This window comes from Oncorhynchus mykiss, chromosome 16 (genome assembly GCF_057628025.1).
Source record: "Oncorhynchus mykiss isolate SJ-2025 chromosome 16, ASM5762802v1, whole genome shotgun sequence".
Taxonomy (NCBI): Eukaryota; Metazoa; Chordata; class Actinopteri; order Salmoniformes; family Salmonidae; genus Oncorhynchus; species Oncorhynchus mykiss.
In genome coordinates, this window is record NC_143037.1 from 62089779 (window position 1) to 62101917 (window position 12139).

At 42.5% G+C, this 12139-nt stretch overlaps 1 protein-coding gene across 1 annotated transcript; it reads left to right on the top strand.

The window, feature by feature from the left end:
• Window positions 1-3922: 3922 nt before the first annotated feature.
• On the top strand, window positions 3923-11646 carry LOC110492429 (protein disulfide isomerase CRELD1). The gene is made up of 11 exons (XM_021566746.3): window positions 3923-4136; window positions 6957-7099; window positions 7293-7375; window positions 7867-7977; window positions 8121-8212; window positions 8300-8479; window positions 8601-8696; window positions 9176-9259; window positions 9370-9465; window positions 9640-9780; window positions 9864-11646. Exons 2-11 carry the CDS (start codon window positions 6983-6985, stop codon window positions 10082-10084), a joined length of 1221 nt encoding a protein of 406 aa, XP_021422421.1. The 5' UTR covers window positions 3923-4136; window positions 6957-6982; the 3' UTR covers window positions 10085-11646.
• Window positions 11647-12139: the final 493 nt, after the last annotated feature.

Consider the following 12139-nt stretch of genomic DNA (forward strand, 5'->3'; position numbering starts at 1 on the left):
GAATGTATCCACCTTTTGTAAGGTTCCAATTTAAATGTAAAATGATTTAAATTAAAACAATTCCTCAACAATCTACAAACAATACCACATAATGACGAAGCTAAAAACAGGCTTTTAGAAATGTGTGCAAATAAAATAAATACAAATAAAAAACATACAAAAGTATTCAGACCCTTTGCTATGAGACTCGAAATTGAGCTCAGGTGCATCCTGTTTCCATTGAACATCCTTGAGATGTTTTTACAACTTGATTGGAGTCCACCTGTGGTAAATTTAATTGATTGGAAATTATTTGGAAATGACACACCTGTCTATATAAGGTTCCACAGTTGGCAATGCATGTCAAAGCAAAAACCAAGCCATGAGGTCGAAGGAATTGTCCGTAGAGACCCAAGAGAGCATTCTGTCGTGGCACAGATCTGGGGAAGAGTACCAAAAAAATTCTGCAGCGTTGAAGGTCCCCAAGAACACAGTGGCCTCATTCTTAAATGGAAGAACTTTGGAATCACCAAGAATCTCTAGAGCTGGCCGCCCAGCCAAACTTAGCAATCGGGGGAGAAGGGCCTTGGTTCACAAGATTCACTGGTCTGATAGAACCAAGATTAAACTATTTGGCCTGAATTCCAGGCATCACATCTAGAGGAAAGCTGGCACCATTGCTATGGTGGTGGCAGCATCATGCTGTGGGGATGTTTTTCAGCGGCAGGGACTGGGAGACTGGTCAGGATCGAGGGAAAGATGAACGGAGCGGCTTCGGGACAAGTCTCTGAATGTCCTTGAGTGGCCCAGCCAGAGACCAGACTTGAACCCGTTCGAACATCTCTGGAGTGACCTGAAAATAGCTGTGCAGCGACGCTCCCCTTCCAACCAGAGCTTGAGAGGATCTGCAGAGAAGAATGGGAGAACCTCCCCAAATACAGTTGTGCCAAGCTTGTAGCTTCATACCCAATAATGTCTAAAAAACGGTTTTTGCTTTGTCATTATGGGTTATTGTGTGTAGAATAATGTGTGTAGATTGATTAGGGAAAAAACTATTTCATCAATTTTAGAGTAAGGCTGTAACCTAATCAAATGTAGAAAAAGTCAAGGGGTCTGAATACTTTCTGAAAGCACTGTACAAAGTCATTGAACACTGGTCACTTTTATAATGTTTAATTCCTGTTTTACCCATTTCATATGTATATACTGTATTCTAATCAAGGCTCACCCTATAAAACTACTGCTGTACACACCTTTCCTTTCCTATTCATATACTGTCAATACTGTCCATACCCTCCATTATATATACAGTGGGCAAAAAAGTATTTAGTCAGCCACTAATTGTGCAAGTTCTCCCACTTAAAAAGATGAGAGAGGCCTGTGATTTTCATCATAGGTACACTTCAACTATGACAGACAAAATACTTAATTTCCACCATAATTTGCAAATAAATTCATAAAAAATCCTACAAATACTTTTTTGCCCCACTGTGTGTGTGTGTGTGTGTATATATATATATATATACAGTACCAGTCAAAAGTTTGGACACATCTACTCAAGGGTTTTTCTTAATTTTTTACTATTTCTATATTGTAGAATAATATTGAAGACATCAAAACTATGAAATAAAACATATTGAATCATGTAGTAACTAAAAAAGTACAGTGGGTTAAACTGCCTGTTCAGGGGTAGAACATCCACTTGGTGTTTTGAACTTGCAACCTTTTGGTTACTAGTCCAACACTCTAACCATTAGGCTACTCTGCTGCCACCCTTTTCCTTGATTACAGTTTTGCAAACTCTTGGCATTCTCTCAAACAGCTTCATGAGGTAGTCAACAGGTGTGTCTTGTTAAAAGTTCATTTGTTAATTTGTGGAATTTATTTCCCCCGTAATGTGTTTGAGCCAATCAGTTGTGTTGTGACAAGGTAGCGGTGGTATACAGAAGATAGCCCTATTTGGTGAAAGACCAAGTCCATATTATGGCAAGAACAGCTCAAATAAGGAAAGAGAAACGGCAGTTCATCATTACTATAACACATGAAGGTTAGTCAATCCGGAACATTTCAAGAACTTTGTTTCTTCAAGGGCAGTCACAAAAATCATCAAGCACTATGATGGGGTGGCAGGGTAGCCTAGTGGTTAGGTGTTTGCAAGTTCAAATCCCTGAGTTGACATGGTCCAAATCTGTCGTTCTGCACCTGAACAGGCAGTTAACCCACTGTTCTTAGGCTGTCATTGAAAATACGAATTTGTTCTTAACTGACTTGCCTAGTTAAATAAGGTAAAATAGAATAAATAAAAAACTGTCTCTCCACAGTAAAGGAAGACCCAGAGTTACCTGTGTTGCAGAGGATAATTTCATTAGAGTTTCCAGCCTCAGAAATGGGGAATTAACTGCACTTCAGATTGCAGTCCAAATAAATGCTTCACAGAGTTCAAGTAATAGACAGAGACTGCGTGAATCGGGCCTTCATGGTCAAATTGCTACAAAGAAACCTCTACTAAAGGACCCCACTAATAAGAAGTGACATGCTTGGGCCAAGAAACACAAGCAATGGACATAAGACCAGTGGAAATCTGTCCTTTTGTCTGATGAGTCCAAATTTGAGACTTTTGGTTCCAACCGCCGTGTCTTTGTGAGATGCAGAGTAGGTGAACGGATGATCTCCGCATGTGTGGTTCCCACCGTGAAGCATGGAGGAGGAGGTGTGATGGTGTGGGATTGCATTGCTAGTGACACTGTCTGTGATTTATTTAGAATTCAAGGTACACTTAACTAGCATGGCTACCACAGCATTCTGCAGCAATACTCCATCCCATCTGGTTTGGGCTTAATGGGACTATAATTTTTTTTTCAACAGGACAATGACCCAAAACACACCTCCAGAATGTGTAATGGCTATTTGACCAAAAAGGAGAGTGATGGAGTGCTGCATTGTGGCCTCCACAATCACCTGACCTCAACCCAACTGAGATGGTTTGGGATGAGTTGGACCGCAGAGTGAAGGAAAAGCAGCCAACAAGTGCTCAGCATATGTGGGAACTCCTTCAAGACTGTTGGAAAAGCATTCCTCATGAAACTGGTTGAGAGACTGCCAAGAGTGTGCAAAGCTCTCATCAAGGCAAAGAGTGGCTACTTTGAAGAATCTAAAATCTAAAATGTATTTGGATTTGTTAAAAACTTTTTTGGTTGCTACATGATTCCATATGTGTTATTTCATAGTTTTGATGTCTTCACTATTATTCTACAATGTAGAAAATAGTAAATATAAATAAAAACCCTTGAATGAGTAGGTGTGTCCAAACTTTTGACCGGTACTATATATATATATATATATATATATATATATATATATATTAAAATAATTTCTTAATTCCTTTATTTCTTTGGGGGGGTGTATTGTTTTGTATTGTTAGGTATACTGCACTATTGAAGGTTGAAACATAAGCATTTTGCTGCACTTGTGATAACATCTGCAGAATTTGTGCACTGTATGCGACCAATTAAAATGTGATTCGTTTTTGTATTCATCCCTGAACTGTAAATGGGTGACATTGTTGTATTCAACAATTATCTTCGTTTCAAAGTGTTATATGGTTAATTTGTAAAGTCATTTTTTTTACTAAGTGGTTTGTTGGTTAATTGTATAACATTTTATGCATTTGTGCGTTCTGTTATGGTGCAGTTCTATGTCGTGACTGGGTTATCCATCATCAGTAATAGGTATAAAGTGGTTTGCTTTTATTTTCTGTGTAATTTTTGTACTGTGCGTTTGTTGGCTATTTAGATATTATTATGTTTTAAGTGTTGAATTTTGAAGTTTTTCTAATCTTGAATGATTTACCTGTCTGACAGTCTATCAGGGCAAGGACCCATTCAACTTCTTTAAAACAAGACACGCCCTTATTTGTATTCGCGGGTAATGATTGGTTGAAGACTGAAGTCCCAGTGGGATTGGGCAGTTTCCTGCCAGCTGCGCCTCAGCTAAACAGAGTCAGGGAAGAAGAATCAACAAGAAGCACTGCATCAGCACCGGTCAATGAATGGCACGGATGAAGAACTAAACCGGTGAAAGACCGTGAAATTGTATTAAGGTGCTGAGGACGCTCCAATCGGTTGTCTACAAGCTCTTGAGAGTTTATCAAGCTGAAGGTAGGATGCAGCGCAGCATAATTTATTGGGAGCTAGCTAGCGTTAGCAGGGTAACGCTAATTTAGCTAACATTAGCTATCCATCTAGATAGATTGCTAGTTTGCCATAGCAGTGCGTTAGCTGGGTAGCTAACTAGTTATCACAGTCAATTTACTGCCATGCAATGTAGCAATAGACAAGAAGAAATAGCCAGCAGAGGTGGTTTTGATGACGTTTAAGATGGATAATCATGTCATTACCTGATGGAGGGTTACCTGATTTGCCAACGGGACTTTACAGTAACTAGCTAACGTTAGCTGACCACACTAGCCAGTCTAACTGATTATGAAGATGCTATTCAGAATGATGATGATCCTCATTAGACCACAGCCTAAATAGTTCAGTCAAGGCAACAATGTAGTGAGCTCCATACCTAGCTTTCTAAGAATTGAACTAGCTATATTTTTTTGCGTGGCTCTGCGTTGTTTACTGAAACATTGATATAACTCATCCTCTTATCTTTTCACACACATTTAATCCTGCTGCCCATCATGATAATCAAATCAAATGTATTGGTCACATACACATGTTTAGCAGATGTTATTGTGGGTGTAGTGAAATGCTTGTGCTTTTAGCTCCGACAGTGCAGTAATATCTAACAAGTACATCTAAGTAAGGAATGGATTTAGAATATATATACATATATGTCATAGCAGCATTGGACTAAGATACAGTGACATAGTATAGAGTACAGTATATACATATTAGATGGGTGATGCAATATTTACAAACAATTAAAGTGACTAAGATACCGTAGAATAGTATAGAGTACAGTTTACACGTGAGATGAGTAATGCAAGATACGGGGACATTATTAGTGACTAGTATTTCATCTCCTTAAAGTGGACAGTGATTCCTAATCTATGTCTATAGGCAGCAGTCTCTGATGTGCTGTAAATGGCTGTTTAACAGTCAGTGGTATAGTCTAAAATAAAATACAGTATATACAGTGGGGCAAAAAAGTATTTAGTCAGCCACCAATTGTGCAAGTTCTCCCACTTAAAAAGATGAGAGGCCTGTAATTTCCATCATAGGTACACTTCAACAGACAAAATGAGAAAAAAAATCCAGAAAATCACATTGTAGGATTTTTAATGAGGCTTAGCACGCACACTAGTGGGACCCCAGTGTTGAGGATCAGCGAAGAGGAGATGTTGTTTCCTACCTTCACTACCTGGGGACGACCCGTCAGGAAGTCCAGGACCCAATTACACAGGACGGGGTTCAGATCCAGGGCCTCGAGCTTGATGATGAGCCTGGAGGGTATTATGGTGTTGAATGCTGAGCTGTAGTCAATGAACAGTATTCTTACATAGGTATGCCTCTTGTCCAGGTGGGACAGGGCAGTGTGCAGTGTGGTGGCGATTGCATTTTTTGTGGCTCTATTGAGGCGGTAAGCAAATTGAAGAGGGTCTAGGGTGGCAGGTAAGGTGGAGGTGATATGATCCTTGACTAGTCTCTCAAAGCACTTCGTGATGACAGAGGTGAGTGCTACGGGGCAATAGTAATTTAGTTCATTTACCTTAGTCCTTGTCCCTAAGAATGCAATGGTGGCCATTTTGAAGCATGTGGGGACAACCGACAGGGATAGGGAGTGATTGAATATATCTGTGAACACACCAGCCAGCTGGTCTGTGCATGCTGTGAGGACGCGGCTAGGGATGCCTTCTGGGCCGGAAGCCTTGCGAGGGTTAACCTGCTTAAAAGTCCTACACACGTCGGCCAGGGAGAAGGAGAGAAGGCACTGTATTATCCTCAAAGCAAACGAAGAAGGTGTTCAGCCTGTCCCGAAGCAGGATGTTGGTGTCTGTGAAGTGGCTGGTTTTCCTTTTATAATCCGTGATTGTCTGTAGACCCAGCCACATATGTCTCGTGTCTGAGCCGTTGAACTGGGACTCAACTTTGTCCCTATACTGACGTTTAGCCTGCTTGATTGCTTTGCGGAGGGAATAACTACACTGTTTGTATTCTTCTATATTCCCAGTCTTCTTGCCCTGGTTAAATGTGGGGGTTGGCTTTCAGTTTTGCGTGAATGCTCCCATACAGTATGATGGTGCCGACGGAGATGGCAATATCGCGACAAACTCTTATTCAACTCTGCAGTATTTTTTTTGTTCATATACTATTTATTTTACGTTATTAGCTCAGGAATTGTCATTACATACAGCCAGGAAGAACTATTGGATATTAGAGTGGCGGTAACTCACTAGAACTTCCAGCGTTATGACCAGGGTTACGACTTCCCTGTAGCAGGTCTTTTGTTTGCTCTCCCCAGCGCAGGCTGACCCAAAACAACGCCGGTGGAGAAGAGGTACTTAAGGCTGTCTTGTGGTCCAACTTAGGAAGCGTGCACGCCACCCATTGCTCACAAGTATTTTACTCGCTAATGTCCAATCTCTGAATAATAAAATGTATGAACTCAAGACGAGTTGCTTTTCAGAGAGACACCAGGGATTGTAACATACTCTGCTTCACAGAAACATGGCTCTCTCGAGATACACTGTCTGACTCTGTAAAGCCAGTTGTGTTCTCAGTACATTGCGCCGACAGGAACAAACATCTCTCCTGGAAGCAGAAGGGTGGCGGTATATGTTTTATGATTAACAACTTATGGTGTAACTGTGATAACATACAGGAACTCAAGTCCTTCTGTTCACCTGACCTAGAATATCTCGCATTCAAATGCAGACTGTACTATCTCCCGAGAGAATTGTCATCATCAATAATAGCCACAGCGGTCTATGATCCTCCTCTGTCTGAATCCCCTGTCTCTGTTCTCAGTGGCTGAGTGGTAGGTAGTCCAAGCCATGTGGTGGTCGTGGCCCCTGCTCCCTGGCCTGGTACTCTTCTCTGTGCTGTCTGTGGTACAAGTACAGACTGCACCATGTCAGACCTGCCGCAAACTAACTGACAGCTTCATCAAGGTAGGAGTCTGTATCTCTGTCTCTCTCATTCCCTCAGTCTGTTGATTAGTTTGTCGGTCATATTGTCATTTTTGTACCTATTGCTCTCTTTTGCTTATTGCTTATGTTTCGGTCAGTAGCTGCCATTTTACTCTCCTTGCTGTTCTGTTTCTGTCTTCACCTGGTGGTCTTTCATTAAAACACGTCTTTTCAGGGCCTGGAGAAAACATCCAATAAAAACTTTGGGGGGGGGAACACTGCTTGGGAGGAGGAGAAGATGGCTAAATATGCTCGCAGGTACTTATGGCTCCACTAGGCCTGTCACTAGAATCTCCACAAATATACAGTCATTGGATCTGCAGTCTTTAATAAGACCTGCAGTCTAACATCTGTGTTTATGTAGAGGAAAGCCCACGAGGCCTGCTAATCCCTGACAAGCCTTAGCATGTTGTTGAATGGCCAATGCACCTTTATTGTGTTGCTATGAAGGCTTGTTACCTGATGCCTCTGACCTGAATTGGACTCCTCATGACTGAGCCAAGGCGATGCTGAACCAGTACAGTACAGTACTGACAAGACTAGGGCTCTACACCACATATGTCCTTACACAATATGACAGCCTCTCAAAACTAGGCCACACTGTGTGTCTGTGAGAGTGAGCGAGCGTGTGTCGAAGATCCTCCTAGAGTGCATAATGGAGAATAGGAGGGTGTATTTGTTTTCTCTGTGCTCTGTTCTCTAGTGAAGTGTTCCACATTACTCACGTCTCCTCTCCTCCTGGTTCTCAGTGAGACCAGGCTGCTGGAGATAGTGGAGGCAGCATGTGAGAAATCTGACTTTGACTGTAACAAACTGCTGGAGCAGTTAGAGGACCAAGTGGAGACATGGTGGTTCCACCGGTATGTGTGTGATCATGTAAATGTGGTATATGTATAATCACTTTTGTTTTACTGTTGTATTTACACACCTGTGTATTATATTGTTATGTGTGTGTGTCCTTCCCCTCTCATCGCTGACCTTGTGATTGTCTCTGTGTGTGTAGGCAGCAGGAGGCTCCAGATCTATTTGAATGGCTGTGTATAGAGGAGCTCCGACTCTGCTGTCCCCCAGGACGCTTTGGCCCAGACTGCAAAGGTATTGACCACACACACACACGATAGTTCTCTCTATGGTTCTCTCTCTGTTGTCACATGATTAACCCTGTGTGTTGTTGTGCTGCAGAGTGTCTGTCCGGTCCTGGAGGTGTGTGTGGTGGTCTGGGTCGCTGTGAGGGAGAGGGTACCCGTCTGGGAGATGGAGAGTGTGTGTGTGATCCGGGGTACTTTGGTCAGCTGTGTCAGAGCTGTGCAGATGGCTACTACAGAGAGAAGAGCTCCAATCACAGCACACCAGCCTGTGCAGGTACCCAATCAGAAACAGTTTTGCCTGTCTGATCATGAACCAGACAGCCTGGCTTATTCTCAACCAATCTCATGTAGAAGTCTCACAGACTAATCACTTCTTCTCTGTGTATGATGTCTAGCATGCTACCACTCCTGTAAAAAATGCTCAGGGCCAGAGGACTACAAATGTGTGGACTGCAAACCTGGGTGGATCCTCCATGACAACAAGTGTGTTGGTGAGTATTTGGCTTTTGTGTGTGTATTTGAGAGAGCGTGTGTCTTCTGTTAGTTTGCTTACTTTGCATCTGTGTTTGTAATGGAGAAATTCAGTTTCAGTTATGAGTAATTATTAACACAATGCTTTGTGACACCCATTTGTGTACAGGTTGATGGTCATTAGACTTGATACTAAATGTTATGGATTGTTCTCATATCTGGAGGTAAAAGGACCGAGGACACTGATTGTTGTTGGATTCTGTGACACTGTGATTCAAGCCTGTTAGGTGTTTTCAGAATATTGGTTCTGTGAGAATAGATTAGAATATAAGGGTCTGCGTAGAGAACACAGGTTAGACATGGTCTCTTTCTGTGCTGGAGGTGTCTCCCTGTTGCAACTTGTATTAAACCAGATTGATTTTGATTGACTTCATCTGTGACTGCCCTTCTTTTTTTTCACCTTGAAAATCAGTGTTTAACTTGTGAATGTTGTTTCCAGACACTGATGAGTGTGGCACAGAGCTGGCTCGATGTCTCTCCAACACATATTGCCACAACACAGATGGATCGTACGAGTGCAGAGGTACTGTAGGCTCTCCCTCTACTATCTGTTAGTAACAGAGTAATGATGGTTTGTGTTGTTGGTAAACCTGTGTTCTGACCCAGACCTCTGTTCTCTTTCCTCTGTGCCAGGCTGTGACCAGGCATGTGTGGGCTGTATGGGCAGTGGTCCTGCCCGCTGTAAGAAATGTGCTAGGGGATACAAGCTCAGAGGAGCCAAATGTCTTGGTGAGGGAACGCGGCTGTGTTTTAATTTGTCTGTGTGGTTTTCTTTTACTCGTCTATAGATGGTTTGGCCAATCAGATGAACCTTCTGTTACAGCAGCCTGACTACTTACTTGTAGTGTACATCTGTCTTGGTATGGGTGTCACTCTGTCCCATGTTTTCTCTCTCCCTCCTAGATGTGGATGAGTGTAGTGAGAGGGTGATAGCGTGTCCAGGGCTGAATGAGGCTTGTTTCAATGAAGAGGGCTCCTTCCGCTGTGAATGTGCTGACGGCTTCATCCGAAGGGACAGCATCTGTGTGGAGAACCAGCCTTACAGTAGGACACGCGAGCACCCTTGATAGTTCTCTCTACTTGGCACACTCCTATATACACAGCATCTCTCTCTCTCTCCTCATCAGGTGGTCCAGAGAAGGGCCTGTTTGATGACATGACTGATGATGAGGTACTGGTCCTGCAGCAGATGTTCTTTGGCGTGGTCATCTGTGCCCTAGCAACACTTGCCGCCAAGGGTGACATGGTCTTCACCGCCATTTTCATCGGGGGCGTGGCCGCCATGGCCGGATACTGGCTATCAGAGAAGGGTGATCGCATGCTGGACGGCTTCCTGAAGGGACGCTAGCCTATCAGGAGCCAGGGATACGGGAAAGATGAAGGAACTCATTGAATGCAAGCCGATGCGGGTGACAAAGACTGGGGGGGGGGGGCGGCTACAGGAATGCTAGCCATTCAGGAATGTACTATACTACTTTGGGGTGGTAGTGGTTAGGGTGGGAGAAGAGGGGTCCTAAAGGATGCCTTGAAAATGTTTGGGATTATTGTGGGTCTTCTGGAATATGAACTTTCCAAATGTTAGAGGGAGGTGAATAAGAGAACATGGAGCTCAGAGGAAGGTCAAATCAGAGAGCTCAATGGAGGGAGTGAATATAGAAGAAGACCAGGTACTACTTGATCCAAAAACCCTGAGAAGACACTAAGGAGACTGGAGTGTCTGTCTGCACTGATATGGGAGACAAAACCCAACCCTCTTGCCTCGACTCTGGGTTAGGGAAGGGACAGAGTAGGGGTTGGATAAGAACACTACTGATTGTTACCAAGTTATTATGCATTTGTATCTTCCACTGGACAGAATTTTGCTCTAAAATTATATATGGTTCAAACCAGGTCGTGAGTTAGAATTCTCAAGCCGACTAGGTGAAAAATATGTCAATGTGCCCCTGAGCAAGGCTCTTAACCCTAATTGCACCTGTAAATTGCTCTGGATAGGAGTGTTTGCTAAATGACTCAAATGTTCATGTCTGTCCATTTCCACTCATCACAAATCAAACTTCTTAGGCACCCCTTACCTCATCAGCATCTCCTGTTCATCATTTCACCTTTTACTGAGGAACAGAGGGTGTTCCCGTGTTGATGGGAGATGGAGGGTGAGATGGGATTGTCATTGGGGCTTTGCACTGAAGGCTGCTGCTATGGTGGACTTGTTAAGGAAATAACTGATGTATCCTGTTGCGCCAGTTGAATTCCATCCCATGTTAAAACACTGTTTATTTATAATCCTGTTCATATTATGACTATGTTTATCTGTGTTTCTGCACAGACAGATTCTTGCTGTATGAATGCACGAGAAAAGGATCTGAGAAAGGCTATACTGTATGTATTATCCTATGATTGGCATGGAATACTTTATAGAGCTGCTTGTTTCCCTCTAAACTGTACAACCAGGATACAAGGATAATCACTACTGCTTCATCACCCCCTAAACCTACTGCCTGAGCAATCTGCGTCTGTCTGTCTGTCTGTCTGTCTGTGATACATTGAGTTTGATCAGCACCAGGTAATATGGGGTACTGTACAATGAAATGCACAAGTGTATTTTATCAGAGGTGTCAACATTTTACAGTTGAAGCAACTAAATTATATCTGATCAATCATATCCCTCCACATTATTCCCCCCTCATCCTCAGTAGCTACTAGATCTAGCACAATTGTTATTCAAATTATCCATCTTTTTTCATTTTTAACCTTCCAGATGTTGTTTTCAATAATATCCATTTTAACTGTTAATAATCATGTCCTTTGGTTATATAATGTGTGTGTGTGTGTGTGTGTGTGTGTGTGTGTTAGGCCTACATTTCAACTGCAGTTCTTTGCATTATGATCATTATTAAAAAGGAAGAATTCTGAGTTTAGTGTTCTGTTTTTAGCTTTCCAATAACCTCTCTTACCATTTTATTTTGACATGCTGTTGAAAGAAATGTAATGTGAACTCATGCTGCTCATTGCTGAAGACCTTAATAAAATACTGCCGTTGCATGGAGACGATAGATTAAAGCCATTCAAGGAAACAGATACTGGAGAAACCCCCTAGAATGCTAGCTATGTAAGACACTGTGAGCAGAGGTGTGTGTGTGTGCTTCTATTTCAGTGTGCCGCACAGCAGTTCTCTCTCCATCAGGATCTCCAGAGAGCAATGTCCTGCCCCTCTATCTATGCTCCATCAGCTGCGCATACACACAAACACGAAAGAGGAGTATATATATATACTGTATATATAAGTACAAAATCTCACATTAGGAATAAGTGCCTGTGTGTGTATTACCCTCCTGTTCTCATTTCTATACTAACTCCTCTCTTCTGTGTTGTATCCTTTGCTCTCTCTGACTGGACAGAGCCAAGA